Genomic DNA, 18248 nt, shown 5'->3' with positions numbered 1-18248 from the left:
CTTGGAATTAAGGATGCTTCTTTCCTCCAGGTATAGGGAGGGCACCTCTCACACGATGGTCTTATGACCAGCTTCAGGGAAGAAGGTCAGAGTTCTTCCTGCACATGCCGTTTCTCAAATCCTTCAGCTTAAGATATTCAAAATGCCAAGGTGCCATATTTTGGGGTAGCGTGTCCTGAACCCCATCAGCTCCATGGTAAATCCTCGTCTGACCATGCTACTTCTATCTCTCATCCATCCTATTGTTTCCATCATAAAGGATCCTTCCCTCAGTCATCCTTCCTTCCCTCTGTTCTGCAGCGTATTGAAGGAAGCAGTGACCCCACAGAACCATTGTTATACTGTGTATGACGTTCTTGGTCGATTATGGGTTAACTAAACCTTTTTCAGTGGCTACCCTGGCACCTTGCTGAGATGTATAAATAGCTTTGTTTTCATGGGAAAATGTGTTAAAGTTCCAAACACCTAATTCACACATGAACTCGCCTGTCAATGGGGGAATGTCTATAAGAATTACAGAGACTTAGAAGAAGGGGACACACAGATCCAGGCTGTCTTGTTCATGTTTGGTTGATTTGTTTTGTAGCTCTATTCCACTTACAGTCATGTGTTGCTTAACAATGAGGATATGTTCTGAGAAATGTGTCATTAGGTGGTTTCATTATTGTGTGAACATCATAGAGTGTACTTACCAAACCTAGATGGTATAGCCTACTCACCTAGGCTATATGGTACTAATCTTATGGGACCACTGTCGTATATGTGGTCCATCATTGACCGAAACATCCTTATGTGGCACATGACTGTATTCAGATTAAGTTTCTCACTCACTTTAGGGAGTAAACTTAACATATTGTGATATACTTTGCTATCCTTCAGTCATTATTTTTCCCCAGATTTAAAAGTAGTGTATGAAACTGAAAACTGAGATTATACATTTTCAGCAGCGTCCTTATTTTTTAAAGACCGTTTGTTTCTACTGATGGAAGATTTAGCCGCATTTAAATCATCTTTGTTTCTGAGCCATTAGGACTTAATAAAGGGCATTTTACTCTTGTGATGTGGCTTTTTTCTCCACGAGTATGTGGTCTGGGGGGGACCATGGAGGTCATATACTTCTCTGTTAGAAAGATGGAGAAACTAAGTATAAGTTTAAATTAGATTGAAAATGCCAATTCTTTCTTTTTCATTGAATCCTAGAGTACACGTCTGTGATCATCATTTCACAAGTGATGAATCTGAGGCCTAGAGATTCAGTTAGTGAGAGAGTTGGGACTAGAAGCCAGGTCTCTAGATTCCCAGCCTTGGCATTCAGAGACTTCTGAGGCTAAGCCAGAATATAGAAATTTGAAAGACGATTCCCTACTTCTGGATCTCCTGCTGTTTTGTAGTAGTTTCATCTGTTTTTTATCTGTAAGGCAGTTAGCATGTTGATGCCTTGCCTCGTAAGATTGTAATACTGAGAAACGTGATTGTAGAGGGCTTAGGTGCCCAAATGCTAAATAAAAAGTGACCCAGTCATGGAAAAGAAGCCAACATTGCTTTAGTACCTTAACATGTGTTTAGGGAGAATTCAGAGATTGATGAGAAATGATAGAGGAAATTAGATTTTAGGGTTTAAGGATGCATAAGCAGTGTAATAATTATTCATACTTCCCCTCATATTTTTATATCTGTCACAGTGCAATTCCCACTGACTTCAAAAGAAGCTCTGTATGTGGACTTAGGAAGTAAGAGAGGAATGTGGCTAAAAATCGTGGCAATTTTGAATTAGAGTGCTTTTTGCAAATAGAGCATTTCCTGGGCACTTGCTCCATATAAGCCAATAAACAATACAGCACACTTTTCTTCAGTATAACACACAGGCTTCTACTTCAACGAGGTTTGAATATCTAGTGTGACCGTTATAGGAAGCTGGGTAGAAAGTATTCCCGCTGTGTAGCACTTAACTGAAGGGCCGCGGGGGTAGCAACAGCAGTATTTTCCTTTGTATTATAAGGACTTTGAAGAACACAACAAGAACAGTCAGTTCAGCCGTGGGACTTCAAACCATAGAGGACCAACCGATTTATTGCTGGCTCGAAATTCATTTTGCTTGCTGTCCCTTTTTGGGACTTTCTGTGTTCGAAGAGAAGTACGGTTCCTGGCTGAACCTGCACAAAACAGAGTTTGCAGGACCAGAGAACGATGTGTCCCCAGGGCTTCTTGACCAGCTGACCAGCAGTGTGTAGCCCATCATTGGGCCAGCTCCTCACCTGTTTTGCACTTGGGGGCGCCATCAAGTGGCAACATCAGGAACTGAAGCTGCTATTGCAGAACCACTCCCTCTTCTGTCAAGCTCTGCTGTGAAACACATTTTCGCTTTTTCATTTGGAGGAATGAGGCTGCTTTGGCTCGAGTTATGGGGAAGCGATGAACTGACAATAACGAGGTCAGAGTTGCGTCTGGCAGTTGGATCCTTAAGCAGCCCTTATATTTGGTATCCTCTTAATCCAGGATTCTCAGAGAATTAGAAAATAGTTTCAAGCTTTTCTTTACTAGAAGAAACTTTAATTCAGTCTTTCAAATAGCAGGCAATTCCCTCATTTGGGATAGTAGCAATTATTGCCTTAATTGTGGGATATGGTGCTGATTTAGATGATTTTTAAAGTCAAGAAACATTGATCAGGCATGTGCTGCATCCAGGGTAGTATGCCCAGTGCTGGGCGTAATATGAGGTCTCTGTCCTTGAAGCCTTGCAGAATAGCCTGGGAAGCAAGCATACGAATGAAGGTTAACAATGCGACAAATGAGGAATGCATGGCATGGACATCACTTCGGGGCTGTCTCAAGGGTGTAGAGCAGGAAAACTGGGACTTGAGCCTTCAAGGGAAGGGAGACCTTAGCAGCTGGTGAAGGAATTTGAGAGTCTGAGGAATGGGCCAACGTGCGTGGGACTTGGGGGTGAGAGTGAGGGGACCTCAGTGGCTGAGGTGGAGAGTTCAGGAAATAGTGAGAGGAAGCCAGAGTTGAGATAAAGAGTAGATTATGACGGACTTAAATGAGAGTTTGAGTTAGTTACATTTCTATAAGAATGGGCCAAAGTAAGAGGGTAGAATATTCCATGGATGAATTAATTTTTGGATGTATCTGTGAGGCAGTTTTAATTCTTTTTTCCCCATTTAGGAAGTACCAAAGCTGTTAAATGTGTGAATTGAAGGATTTTGGAGGAGTTGATCTTTAAAGTTTCTTCTGTTCTTCACAGTTTATAATTCTGTGAAATTTAAAAGTAACTCGTCTAGAAGGAACGTAATTTATAAGGAGACTTGTTTTAATTACATTTAATGTTATTAATTTCAAAGAGAACTTGTTGGCTCAGAAATTTTACTAGAAACTTAAGATCTAAAGGCTGACACCCAGCCTCCTGTGATTTGGGTAAGAGAAAAAAGTGAAATGAAACTAGGGTTAAGATTGTGGACAGGATGCATGTTCCAGGATCTGGTGTACTTGCCAGAAATAGGTCACAAAATTCTCTGCACTCTGTAGCAGCCGAGTCAAAGAGGGACCCACAACCAGCAGATACGCAGTTTGCAGTGACAGATAAATAGCACAGCTACTCCCACCACGTAGTCTTCAGAAAAATGTTTTTCTGTGGGCACTCATAAAGAGAATTCTCATGAAGACTTCTCAGCAGTATCTCCTTAGCTAATGTGGTATCAAATATCAAGCAGTCCCTTTTTATAATGTCCCTCAGCCTAGATCAGTAGCATAACACCAAAGTGCAATTTAGTACAAACAATTTTCTGAGGACCTGAAACTCTGCAGTCCGAGGAAGGCAGTTTGCTGGAGCTCTAGCTTAATTCAAGAATAAAATGTAAGAGTATGTAAAGCAGTGATTTTTGTCTAGTGATTCTCTTTTGGGTCCACACTTCTTTGGGAAATTGATGATAGGTCTGGATCCCTCTCCTCCCTGATGCACAATGTGCATAATCACACCAAATTTTGCATGTTCTTTCAGTTAATGCACAATTTCGGAGAGTTCATCCCCCCACCCGCACACATCCATAAACTCCAGGCTGCTCACCTCGGTCTGGAGTGTCAGGAGGACCACCAGTGAGCAAACCCGGCAAAAACCTGGAGCATGAGGATGTTTGTGCCGATGGGTCTGCTTTACCCAGAAGCCAAATCGATTATAAGATTGATTTCCGTTTATGAAACTGAGGAGCTTGACGGGGGGACATGTCTGAACAAAAGATGGTTTATCCCACTTTGTCTGGAATGTGGTTAGGAATGTGATTTTTCTTAGAGAGCAACTGAATCTACTCGAACACACTAAAAAAAATCCCAGAGCTCCCTCTCATAGAGAAAGCTGTGGTAACTTTAGCCTAGAAAAATTGTAATGCAGATGTTACCAAGAACCATCTGAGCTACTTTTAAAAATACAAATTATTGGTATTTTTAGTATTTGGTATTCTTGGCAAAGGGTTCATAGAATGTCTTACTTTAAGCATTTATAGCTTCTTGATGAACCTAAGATAAAAATCCTTGTGTAATAGAATCTTGGGATGGTGAATGACTTTATTTGCTTTTGGGATTCTGTTTGAGCCAGTTACATGTTGAAAACATCTTGCTTGTTTATCCAGTTATATTGGCTTAACATTTTCATTGATTGTAGTTTCTTTTGCATTGTAGTGTTTTAATCTTGGGCGCTTCAGGAGGAGTTGGTACTTTTGCTATACAGGTAAGACAATTTCTTTATCTTGTGAATAGGAAGATTATTATCTTCATGAATTTATAAATTCACATTATAAATTATTTTTTCTTAAAAGCTGAGAGAAAGCTAGGTTCAATAAATTCACTATGATTTCAGCTTGCTCTTGGAAGGAAATTTTCTAAGGTAGAAAGAAGCGTTAACCTTTTCAGTGGTTTGATATATGGGTTAGTTTGTGGATGTCTTGTGTAACAAATGTAGGAAAGCTTTTAGGGAGGAAGACCATGGGCAGTGCAGGTAGATGGAAGTTTGCAATTTGATAGAAATTGATAAGCTGATTCTAAAATGTGTATAGAAATGCAATAGCCAAAATACTGTAAAGATGGCAGTACTTCCCCAAAGTGATCTACAGAGTCAATGCAATCCTATCAAAATGACAGCTGCCTTTTTTAGCGTAAATGGACAAGCTGATCCTAAAATGCATGTGGAATTGCAAGGGACCCCAAATTGCCAATCTTGAAAAAGGACAAAATTGGAGGACTCGGAATTCTCGATTTTAAAAGTTACTACAAAGCTACGGTAATCAAAACAGTGTGCTACTGGGATAAGGATAGACATATAGATCAATGGAATAGAATTGAGCATCCAGAAATAAACCCATACATCTACGGTCAATTGATTTTTGACTAGGGTGGCAAGACCATTAAATAGGGAAAAGAATAGTCTTTTCAATGAATGGTGCTGGGACAACTAGATAGCCACGTGCAAAAGAGTGAAGTTGGACCCCTACCTCACATCGTATATGAAAACTAACTCAAACTGGGTCAAAGATCTAACTGTAAGAACTAAAACCATAAAACTCTTAGAAGAAAGCATAGGAGTAAATCTTCGTGACCTTGGATTTGGCAACAGATTCTTAGATATGACATCAAAAGCACAAGCAACAACAACAAAAAAATAGATAAATTGGACCTTATGAAAATTAAAAACTTTTGTGCATCAAAGGAAGTTATCAAGAAAATGTAAAAGTAAATATCAAGTAACAGGACAACACACAGAATGCAAGGAAATATGTGCAAATCATTTATCTAATAAGAGTATAATATCCAGAATATGAAAAGAATTATTAAACTCAACAACAGAAAGACAAACAACCTAATTTAAAAATTAGCAAAGGACTTGAATAGACATTTCTTCAAAGAAGATATACAAATGGCCAATAAGCCCATGGGCAGATGTTCAACATCATTAGTCATTAGGGAAATGCAAATCAAAACCACAATGATCGGGCCGGCCCTGTGGCTTGGTGGTTAAGTGCGTGCGCTCTGCTGCCGGCGGCCCGGGTTCGGATCCCGGGTGCGCACCGAGGCACCACTCCTCCAGCCATGCTGAGGCCGCGTCCCACATACAGCAACTAGAAGGATGTGCAGCTATGACAGACAACTATGTACTGGGGCTTTGGGGGAAAAATAAATAAATAAAATCTTTAAAAAAAAAAAAAAAAAACCACAATGATATATCATTTTACATCTACTAGGATGGGTATAAAAAAAAAAACAGAAAATGGAAACTAACAATGTTGGCAAGGATTAGAGAAATTGAAACCCTTGTATATTGCTAGTGGGAATGTGAAATGGTGTAGCTACTGTGGAAAACAGTTTGGCACTTCCTTAAAATGTTAAACGTAGAATTACCATATGATTCAGCAATTCCGTTCTTAGATATATACCCAAGAGAAATGAAAACACATGTTCGAACAAAAATTTGTACACAGATGTGCCTAACAGTGTCAATTATTCATAATAGCCAGAAAGCAGAAGCAACCTTAATGTCTATCAACTGATGAATGGATAAACAACTGATGTATATTCACACAATGGAATACTATTCAGCCATGAAAAAGAATGACGTTCTGATGCATGGTACAACACGGATAAACCTTCAAAACATTATGCTTGGGCCGGCCCTGTGGCTTAGCGGTTAAGTGCACACGCTCCGTTACTGGCGGCCTGGGGTCGGATCCCAGGTGCGCACCGACGCAACACTTCTCTGGCCATGCTGCAGCCACGTCCCACATACAGCAACTAGAAGGATGTGCAGCTATGACATACAACTATCTACTGGGGCTTTGGGGGAAAAAAAAAAGAGGAAGAGGATTGGCAATAGATGTTAGCTGAGAGCCGGTCTTCCTCAGCAAAAAGAGGAGGATTAGCATGGATGTTAGCTCAGGGCTGATCTTCCTCACAAAAAATAAATAAATTAATCAATTAAAACATTATGCTAAGTGAAAGAAGGCAGACACAAAAGGTCACATTTTATGTGATTCCATTTATGTCATGTCCAGAAGAGGCAAATCCATAGAGACAGAAAACAGATTAGTGGTTGCTGGGGCCTAGGGGAAGGAGGGAATGGAGAATGACAGCTTAATGGGCATGGGTTGATTTTTGGGGTGAGGAAAATGTTCTGGAATTAGTGATAATGGTTGCACATTGTGAATGTACTAAAAGTTACTGAATCGTACACTTTAAAATTATTAAAATGGTGAATTTTATGTTACATGAATTTTACCTCAAACAAAGCAAACAGTGCCCCGAGCCTACAGGAACAGGATGGCACCTAGTGGCCGCTCCCGTGGTGGTTGAATGTTTAACTGGCTGGCTCCTTGGTGGGGGGGCTTGATTAACTCTCTCTCAATATGAAGGGAGATCCCCTTTCCCCAATATGAGGCTAGTGAGCACACACAGAGGCTCTGCCACATCGATTTCCAGGAGGGAGAATTTGGGTGCAATGCTCCACCCCAGACCCTGCCTCAGACCTTTTGAGGACTCAGACAGTGCTGGAGTTTCCCATTCATCTGCTCACTGAATTGGGGGAGGGGAGAGGACTCCTAGGAGATGTGCACCTTGACTTCTTTTTAATTCACCATTAGATACTGAATGTGTGTGTCCCTCCAAAATTCATATGTTGAGGTCCTAATGCCCAATGTGATGGTATTAGGGAGTGGGGCCTTTGGGAGGTGAAATGAGATTAATGGCCTTATAAAGAGGCCCAGCAGAGCTCTCTAGTCCTTCTACCATGTGAAGACAGAGACAGAAGGCGCTGGCTATAAACCAGGAAGAGGGCTGTCAATAAATGGCGACTGTGCTGGCACCTCGATCTCGGACTTCCAGCCTTCAGAACTGTGAGAGACATTATTTCTGTTGTTTATAAGCCACCCAGTCTGTGGTATTTTGTTATAGCAACCTGAACAGACTAAGACAAATACCCAGGGCCTAGTCCAGAGACTGTCAGTAAATGTGAGTTAATGAATAAGTAAATGGAAGAAAGGAAAAGAAAGGAAAAGAGAGAAGGAGAGTGGGAGGAAAAGAGAAAGATCATACCCTGCTGGTTAGAGTCTAACCTGATACCACCACTTAGGAAAATCATTTGGTACCATCTACTAAATCTGAATATAAATTGCAACCCAACAGTTCCACTCTTACGAATATACCCTGTAGATAGATATACACACATGTTCACCAAAAGATATGTAGTAGAATTACAGATATTATCCCCCAACTGGAAACAACTCAGATGTCCATCAGCAGTAAAATGGATAAGTAAATTGTGGTATATTCTTACATTGGAATATTATATAGTCATGAAAACAATTTATAGTTGCACACAATGAGGTAGATGAATCTCACAAGCAGAGTGCTAGTGAAAGAAGTCAGATATAAAAGAATATGACCTATGTGAATCTAAGACATTCCAGAACAGGTGAAACTAAACAATAGTGTTTAAGGATGCCTACCTAGATAGTAAAACTCTTAAGAAACAAAACAGAAAAGGTCATATAAAAGTCCTGATAGTGGTTATTACTTCTGAAGGAGTGAGGGGGTTTTGACTGGGTGGGGGCAGGTGAGGAGGCTCAGGGGCATGGGTAGTATTTTAGTTCTTAAACTTGAGTGATGCTTATAATAGTATTTGCTTATAATAGTAATAATTTATTAAGTTGTACATTTATATTCTGTGCACTTTCTGTGTATGTTATATTTCACAACAAAAATGTTTTAATAAAATTAAAAAATTGAGTAATAGAAAAGTATCAAGGTTAAATCCCATACAAAGTTATAAGAATAAAGAGTAGAATAACGTAACTACAGACAATGAAAATACGTCAGAAAACATGCACACAAAACAGATCAAAATGTAACCTACAATTTCAAAACAAGTTTAAAAAACATTAAAAATATGATACAAGACATGAAAGAACAAAATTGGAACTGGAAAAACTCAGAAAAAAAGTAAAAATAGGTGAAAAATATCCTTTAGCAATGAAGATTAAACTGGAAGGAACTCAATAGCAAGTAAACACACCACCACAATGCTGCCCTAATAGAACATCTACACTGGAAAAATTTTCAATTATGAAAGAAAGAAAGAGACACAAACAGATTCAAGAGAAAGTGTCCAATATTGAAGACAGGTCAGAAGGTTGGTATATGGAGAACAGGAGTCTCTGAAGAGGAAGACCAAAACGAGGGAATAGAACAAATACTAAAATCTATAATTCAAGAAACTTCCTTACTTCCCTGAAATTAAATGATTTGAAACTACATATTAAATGATCACAGCACTTATCTAACTAAGAATATGGAGCCAGAATGAGCAATATCAAGGAAAACTAGTAAAATTACTGGCCTTTAAAGAAAAAGAAAAAAAAAAAAATCCTTGGGACATCTAAAATAACAAAATAAAACAAAACACATGACTTAGAAGTAAAATTAGATTATCATCAGACTTTTTGACAGCAGCTTTAATGCCGGGGGAAAAATGGAGTAACCTATTTAAGACACTTGAGAAAGAATATGCTAAGAATTTTATATACAGCAAAACTGGCCTTCATGTATAGAGGGCACACATGAACAGTTAATAACATGCAAGAACTTGGGGAACATGTTCTTCTGATCCCTTTCTGAGAAATCTGCTAGAGAATGAGCTTCTGACAGCTAAAATGACTAGAGAGACATTGAATTAAGGACTGGTGGTAAATGTTAAATGTAAAGTTATCTGTAGAACTAAAACTAAATGAGGGCTTAGAAATGAGTGTAGTGTGTGTAGCCATATGCTCTGAGAAGGTAAATATAGTACAACTATTTTTAAAAAGAGGGGGAAAATAGGGAGAGCATATGTTAAAATTATTTTAATGCTTTCAATAATTATATTGGTAGTGATATTAGTATTATTATTCAGAGACTGTTATGTATATAATATATAGTAGCACAAATGAGTATGTATGGCATATTTTAATTCTGTCATCCCGTGTCTTTGACAACCAGGATCTTAGGTGTGGAAGAAAAGACAAAGATGTAACAGAAAAGAGGTTAAGTAAAAGCTTTGTAGTCTTGAATTTGAATTAGAGGTATCAGTATGAACTCAAGAGGTACTTTGTGTATGTGTGTATGTAAAGCTATCTCTTGTAATATCATTGCTCACTAAAAGAATGCAGGGCTTCTTGGAGAAATGGCAGATTCCAGATCTAGGGCACAAAATATACAAGAATGAGCCTGGAATATATTAGATAGCAAGGAAACTATCAAAGCCTAGTTGAGTCATGTCAAAAAGACTCAGGAGCCAACTTGAAGAAACTCCCAAAGATGTGAAAATTTGAGCTTCAGTAATAATAATGATAATTAAAATGGATTGAAACTCCTCAAATATATATATATATATTTATTAATTTTGAATTTTTTTTATTGAGATCATATTGACTTTTAACATTGTGTAAATTTCAGGTATACATTACTATATTTCAGTTTCTGTATAGACTGCATCATGTTCACCACCAATAGTCTAGTTTTTATCTGTCACCATACACATGTGCCCCTTTACCCCTTTCACCCTCCCCCACCCGCTTTTCCTCTGGTAACCACTAATCTGTTCTCTTTACCTATGTGTTTATCTTCCACATATGAGTGAAGTCATATGGTATTTGTCTTTCTCTGTCTGACTTATTTTGCTTAGCATAGTACCCTCAAGGTCCATCCATGTTGTTGTGAATGGGATGGTTTTGTCTTTTGTTATGGCTGAGTATGGCTTCTTTTATGGCTTCCACATCTTGGCTATTGTGAATAATACTGCAGTGAACATAGGGGTGCATAAATCTTTTTGTATTATTGATTTCATGTTCTTTAGATAAATACCCAGTAGTGGAATAGCTGGATCATATGGTATTTCTATTTTTAATTTTTTGAGAAATCTCCATACTGTTTTCCATAGTGGCTGCACCAGTTTGCATTCCCACCAGCAGTGTACGAAACCCTTCAAATGTATGAAAATCTGTGAGTTTGTGATGATATATTTTTTTAAAAGAGGTCCCTTCTGCAATCAGAAATTCCAGACTGGGAAACTGCAGATCGAATGGCCTGGATTCTTTCACAGATAAATAACAAGAAAGTGAAGGGAGGGAAGAAGAGTCTATAGTAGTTTAAAAAGAGACTTAAAAGACGTATTTTAAAAATGCACGAGACTAAACTATAGTGTCTAGGGAATGCATATTTGGGTGATAAAACAATTTTTTTTTTTTTTTGCTGAGATAGACTCGCCCTCAGCTAACATCTGTTACTAATCTTCCTCTATTTTGTATATGAGTTGCCGCCACAGCCTGGCTGCCGACGAGTGGTGTAGGTCTGTGCCCAGGAACTGAACCCAGGCCGCCAAAGTGGAGTGTGCTGAACTTAACCACTAGGCCATGGGGCTGGCCCCAAAATGATTTTTTTTAAATGCAGGGGGGTGGTTAGTATAGATGTCAGGATAACGATGACTTCTGGGACAGGACAGGTGGAGGAGCTTTTGGAATGGCTGCCAGCTTCCTCTCAGTGGTTATCTGCCTTATAGATGTTTTTTATACTTGTGTTTTATTTTACATAGTTGCTTTTGCTAAAGCTGTTTTTAAAACCTTTTAGTAGCGTTCAAAGATACTAGATGGTTCTAAATGGGAAAGGAAAAACTGGAAATTTGGAAAAAAATTCATTGAACTGTTTCAACATGTGACAAAGTCTTCCTCAGGATTTAATACTGTTTAAAGAAAATACATATTAAATGTAGGTGCTGAGAACACTATTTCCTTTTTTCTCAACGGTTCCTTTTTAATATAGATATTGGATATTTATCTTGGATTATAGTCTTCACATATTTGAATTGAGGTTGGGACTTGCTGTTGAAAGCAATGTGTTATACTCAAGTATCTCTGTTTGGAGCCCATAAACATAATAAATTGTGTATGATGCCACTCCTAAATGTTTTAATTCCTCTCAGATCTCCAGGGTGTATAAACCCTTAGTCAATATTACTTTTTAAAAGTGAGAAATTAGATAAGATCATGAATGGTTTTAAAATCCTTTATTTTTTGTATTTAACAGATATTTATTTGGCACCTATGTGTGCCACAGAGTGAGGATTCGCCAGTGAACGAAGCGAACCCAGATCTTTTATATTCTAGTGAGCCCTTGCAGCCTATACTGAGGAAGTGCAGGAGATTGATACCCAGGACAGGCTTGAGAAAACAGCTGATCTGTTATGACCTATAACTGTCCACACGAAAATTTCTTGGGGAACTTCAAGTAACTATTCTCAAATTAGGCTGATAATAGCCCCCTTTTAATTCTATGCAATTGTCATTATAGAAAAGAATTACAGCAATCTTGGAGCAGGCTGCTTTCAGGATACTTAATCCTGAATAATGTTAGAATTTAGTTCTTTTTGTTTAAGTCTAGTTATTCCTCATCATTTTAAAATATAAGGCACCTGCATTTTAAATCCTGGAAACCATTTAGGCCTTTTTACACCAAAGGAGAGGACCTGATCCATGTTTTGAAAATAAAATGTCTGTATTTTCTTCCCTATCTTTTTTAAGAGCACCTTTTCATTTATTACCTAATACCTGTTAGCTGGTTGCTTTGATACAGCTATTTTTTTTTTTTTCCCCCCCAAAGCCCCAGTAGATAGTTGTATGTCATAGTTGCACATCCTTCCAGTTGCTGTATGTGGGACGTGGCCTCAGCATGGCCGGAGAAGCAGCGCGTCTGTGCGCGCCTGGGATCCAAACCCGGGCTGCCAGCAGCGGAGCGCGCACACTTAACCGCCAAGCCACGGGGCCGGCCCTGATACAGCTATTTGACTCAAGACTGTATTAATGCTTATTCAAGATGCAAATGAAGAGATGTTGCATTTTTATGTTCTGGAGTCATTTTAAATAGTCATTTTCCGAGGACATATTTGTTTTTTTTTTTTTTCGCTATTTACCCTTGTCATCATTGAAAGCACTAAACTTGAGGCATCCACTCCTGTCTTTTCTAATGCTGGTGAGGCGTGGAGCCCTTTCCAGAGTAGACTGGTTATAACTTCATGACAACAAGGTGACTAGGTATCTCTTCCAGGGAAAATGAGATCTATGTCTTGGAATTTTCTTAGTAAACAAAGGTTTAATCACTTTTTCTAGTCTCTGACAGATGGCTCCCTGGAGTTCCTGCTAAGACAAGGCACTTAGAGTTCTCTAGAGATTAGGCTGATATAGGTACACATGGTGCCAACTATTTTAAAAAAAATGCAGTCACTTTTTCCACTTTCCCTCTCCTTTTTTTTTTGGCAGGTAATGAAAGCATGGGATGCTCATGTGACAGCGGTTTGCTCTCAGGATGCCAGTGAACTTGTAAGGAAGCTTGGGGCAGATGATGTAATTGATTACAAATCTGGAACTGTGGAAGAGCGGTTGAAATCTTTAACACCGTATGTATTCCAGCAGCATCCCCGTGGGGAAGTGGGAACGAGGACAGTTGATAATGCAAGCCTGAGATGGTGTGGCGGCCTCACAGTCTGGTTGGAACCTTAGGGAAGAGTCTGTGAGCACATGCCATGTCATTAGAAGTCATTTAAATTGGTTTCTGTTTTACTTCCAGATGTTAATACAGCACAGTCATATAATGGGATATGGACTGAGGAAAATATTTTCCTTACATGGTCTTTTGCTGATTTTTAAGTTAACTTACTTTTATTGCCTCTTCGTAAGAGGTGTGAAGGCAAAATTGGAAGTGTGTTTTCTTCAGTGGCATCTGTCACCACAGGAAGAACATAGAGCCGTGCATGAAAATACATGCTTAGCACCGAACATGCTTTCAGTGTTTGGGCTTAATAAGGAGCTTCAGAGACACACAGGCAGTATAATATTGGTAATGGGAGCTTGTGGATGTTCTCAGTGCATCTGAATGCCAGGCCGTGGTTTGGCCTAACGTACCAAACAGGAGCAGGCTCCGGAATTCTCTCAGGCCCTGTTGATCCTGACTATGTTTGGGCCGACAGAGTGGGGGTGCTGATTAATCTGGTCTTCATCTAGCCAAGACACAGCTGAAGTGGAGAGCGCAACTGAGGAGTATTTGGAAAGCTGTTCTACTTTTTCAAAGGTTTTTCCTTTTTTTAAATTAGTTTTCAGGAGCTAGTTATTCTTGCCCACTTTGAGTAGAAATATATTTTCACGGGGTAAAAAAAAAGAGGAAGTGCATATTTTTTAGTACATATGTACCGATAAACATTTGTCTTTCCCCCCCAAAAAAAGAGGAAAAAAAAAAAGAAGCCCCTATCTGACACTGCCTAACCTTTCTCAGCCAGCATCCCCAGCTCCCAGCAGGAGTATAGCTGTGAAGCCAGGGGCAGCCAGCCGACTCAGTATTCCTTCAACTATTTATGGTGCATCAATGCTGCTGGGCAGTGTTCTAAACACAGGATGCAGATACAGTGGTAAACAGGACAGATTCCCCCTTTCATGGGCTTATGTTCTAGTTGGGAGGTTTCAGTGTAAGCACTCTCAAGAACACTGATGCAGGGAAAGGGGACAACAAATGATCGGGAGGAGGCTGTTTTAGACGGGGTGGTATAAGAATGCCACAGGGGCATTTGAACAGAGGCTTCTGAGAGCAAGCCAGGAGAATGGAATTTTTTTTGGGGGGGTCTTCAGTCTTGCTGTCTCCCTCCACCAGGAACAGTATAATAACATGTAGTAGGTGCTCAATAAATACTTGTTCAATGAATTATTGAGTGAATCTAGGAGAAGAGCACTGTTCCAGGGGAGTTAACAGCAAATATAAAGCCCCTGTGGCAGGAATAGGCTTGGCATGTTTGAGGGATGACACTGTCCCTTGCAGAGATCTTGTCAGCTACCCTCCTGCATGTGTGTCCGGGCCTAGGCCTCTCTGGGCCTCCAAGATCTGGCTTCTAGATAGTGGTAGTTTCGGTTGATCTCATCTCTTCTGCTGCTTCTAGGAATAGCAGCCTGAGACTGAGGCCCAGGCCAACCCATTCCCCTCTACCTACCTTAAGCTTTATACATGTCTGGAATTTGTCACCAGAGAACAGAGAATCTAACAGATGGAAGGCTGGAGCACACTCAGTCTAGCTCCCAAATCTACACTAGACTTTGCCCTTCTGCGTCTCTGGTGACTGGTCTTCTCCTTTCGCTTGTTGTTGTCCAGTGAGGGGTGGGGAGGGAACCGCCCTCGCCTACAGGTGCAGGCTATTACTTATTTTTTTTTTTTTTTGACAGCTTTAGTTAAGATTGATCTTTATAACTTCTGCCTGGAGTTTGGCCTCTGACTCCACCTAGAATAAATTTGTTCCTCCTTCCAAATAGTAACTTTTTAGATTTGAATCTTAGAATTTTATAGCAGGAAAGGGCTTTGAAATCCTTCAGTCCAACTCTATCACATTATAGTTGAGAAAAATGGGGCAGAGGATTTATGAGTTTTTGCATGCTCAAGATTATGCCGCTTAATCATTAGTGGGAGAGCTGGGTCTACACCTGGTCTCCAGACTTCTTTTTGAGGCAGTTCCTGTTCTGTAATACCAGGCTGTCCTTAAGTTTTATTTAAATTAAGTATCATTATGTTTATTAAAAATTTGGAAATGAAGTAGAAGCTTAAAAGTAGAAACTTAAACTCATAAAAAGAATTTTCTTCTTTTTTTTCTAATGAGAAGAATAGTCATCTAGTAAGGTCGTTCTCCTGCACTTATATCCTTCCATTTTTATTTGCTCTTCTTTAGTTTAGTCCCATGAAAGACTCAAGATCCACAGAGTTGCCCAAAGCTGGTTTTAGAAGCTTGGATGTTTGACTTCATCCAGATGAATTTAGACGGGGAACAGGATTTACCAAAAAGGAATTCATCTATTAATTTGCTTAATTTATAAGCATGCATTCTCTAAATAGATCTTTGTTTTCAAAAGTATTTAAAAGCTTTATTGGGTTTTATCCCCTTTAAGTAAAATGTAGCGCTTATAGCAGTTTTAGATTAGATTTAAGGAGTTGAGTATCTGTCAGTTCCTGTGGATTCCATTATGACTGGATTTTGGGGGCATGTTAGAGCAGAATTGAGGACTGAGAGCAGGCTGTTGATTTCTTTATGCATTGTCCTGATGCTGTGCCTGAAACCAAAAAATAGAAGAAAATTTTGGAAGGCGAAGAGGATGCTTCTGCAAGCAGTGAGAGGGACTGTGGAGGGAATAAAAGCAAATCATTCTTGTGGGTGAAAACCTTACATACTTTTCAAGTATTCGTGTGCACTAAAAAATACTTTGACTTACATTGGGTGGATGGCTTCGCAGTTTTCTATAAAGATTGAGTCAGGGTTTCTCAACCTTGGCAACCTTAGTTGCTCAACTATTGACGTTTTGGGCTGAATAATTTTTTATTATTCAGGGGGGGCTGTTCTGTGCATTGTAGGATGTTTATCGTCATCCCTGGCCTCTTGATGCCAGAAGTGCCTTCTCACCACCTCCCCCAATTGCAACAACTAAAAATGTCTCTAGACATTGCCTAATATGTCCCCTGGGGGCCAAAATCACCTTTGGTGGAGAAGCACATTCTTAAAGTTTTAGAAAATGATCAGATTTTATGACAAAAAAAAGTAGTTACATTTGACTTACCTTGGAGAAAAGCCAGAGATCCAGTGCCCTTTTCTCCTTTGTCAAAAAAACCACCCCTCTGCTGGATGCAGTGGTGCAGCGCAGTTTGTCAGCTGTCTCTGAAATAAACCCTATAGCCAACTGGCAATGGGAGTGATGGGGGATTGGAGCCCTGGGTAAAGACTGACGAGGATGTTTTGATTTGATTCTTTCTCTCCAGGTTTGATTTTATCCTTGATAATGTTGGTGGATCCACCGAATCGTGGGCTCCAAATTTTCTCAAGAAATGGTCAGGAGCCACATATGTGACATTGGTGACTCCTTTCCTCCTGAACATGGACCGATTGGGCATAGCAGACGGCATGTTGCAGACAGGTGTCACCGTGGGCTCTAAGACGTTAAAGGTAGGGAGGAGGGTCTTGGCTGGTGAGAGCAAGCAGGCACCTCATGCTTCTGGAAGTTGATTTCCACCTAGCCAGTTTCGTTTCTCTTGGAGGCAGCATAGCACAGAGGCTGCAAGCGTGGGCTCTGAAGTCACACACTGACGGGGTTCAAATTCTGGCCTCCACTTAGTCGCTTTGTGACACCATGTAAGTTACTTAATGTCTCTAAGTCCCGATGTCTTTACCTGTAAAATGAGACTAATAGTGTATCTACCTTACTGCATGTTGTAAGGAGTAAATGAGATAATCCATGTGAAGAACTTGGCACAGTGCCTGATGTTACCCTCTGATACACCTTCTGCTTCCTTCTTGCCTATACCTGACGGCCCTCTCCCTGTTTTGCCAGTCTCAACACATACAGGCTCTCATATAGAAAGGTGGAAACTCGACTAAAACAAGTGTACAGCTGGCTCTTTTCATGGTAGTGGCATTGGGATGTGCCAGTGATCCCCACACTGGGGCTGTCAGACCTTTAGGAGTCTGTGGGCATTTTCTGAATTTCAGAAACCTGAGGAAAATTATGTTCTTACTTCAGTGAGGCTACAAAGACTAATAGAACCATTATGCCTTTTCTGGAATTGTATCAACTTGTCCTAACACTGCACATTCCATGTGAATCAGAGACTCTAGCTATTGGTGGCATTCTGGGAGTTTCTGCAGTAGAAGTTTCCTCAGTGGTGCAATAGTTGTGAGTAGCTGTGTCGAGCCAGCAAACACTAATCCATATTTGTGAGATGACTGGCTTGATAATTGTCTTTAGCTTCTTCTTTATTCTAGAAGTTAATTTGGGACCTTTTTGGAGGTGAAATTTAGGAATTTGGCCTCTCGAATTCTGTGTGCTAACTCAATACTTAGAAGCAGTCAAGAAGAGCTATGATGGAGGAGGACTACTCTATTCTTAGGAACTGTGTGTGGGTAACAGATGAACAAACCGGGCACTGTACTCGGGGTTCTTTATCTTCACTCAATTCAGACGGCAGCCAGAAACAGTGTCCACAGGGCGCTTTGTGGCGGAGAAAGGAATCTTAGCTGTCCTTTGTCTCTTCTCTCCCTTTTCTCAAAACCCAGGCTTTCTAAGTGCTTTAAAATATAAGTTTAAGTTTTCTGTAAGATTTCACAGTTTGTACTCCAGTGAGACCTCTTACAAGTTCACCTTCAGAGCTGTCCTCCGAGAGTGAAACAG

The 18248-nt window shown here is 39.9% G+C and overlaps 1 protein-coding gene across 3 annotated transcripts in view; it reads left to right on the top strand.

The window, feature by feature from the left end:
* RTN4IP1 (reticulon 4 interacting protein 1) overlaps window positions 1–18248 on the top strand; it is a 44360-nt gene that overhangs the window by 14923 nt on the left and 11189 nt on the right. For all 3 annotated transcript variants that reach the window (XM_087443950.1, XM_014781142.2, XM_087443949.1), the window contains 3 exons: window positions 4672–4720; window positions 13323–13459; window positions 16843–17026. In XM_087443950.1, coding sequence (XP_087300076.1) covers window positions 4672–4720; window positions 13323–13459; window positions 16843–17026 — 370 coding nt within the window. The remainder of the gene's footprint in view (window positions 1–4671; window positions 4721–13322; window positions 13460–16842; window positions 17027–18248) is intronic.

This window comes from Ceratotherium simum, chromosome 19 (assembly GCF_057802395.1).
Source record: "Ceratotherium simum simum isolate JZ-2026a chromosome 19, ASM5780239v1, whole genome shotgun sequence".
NCBI lineage: Eukaryota > Metazoa > Chordata > Mammalia > Perissodactyla > Rhinocerotidae > Ceratotherium > Ceratotherium simum.
Note: the sequence above shows the minus strand (reverse complement) of the source record. Positions and strands in the feature narration are given on the sequence as shown.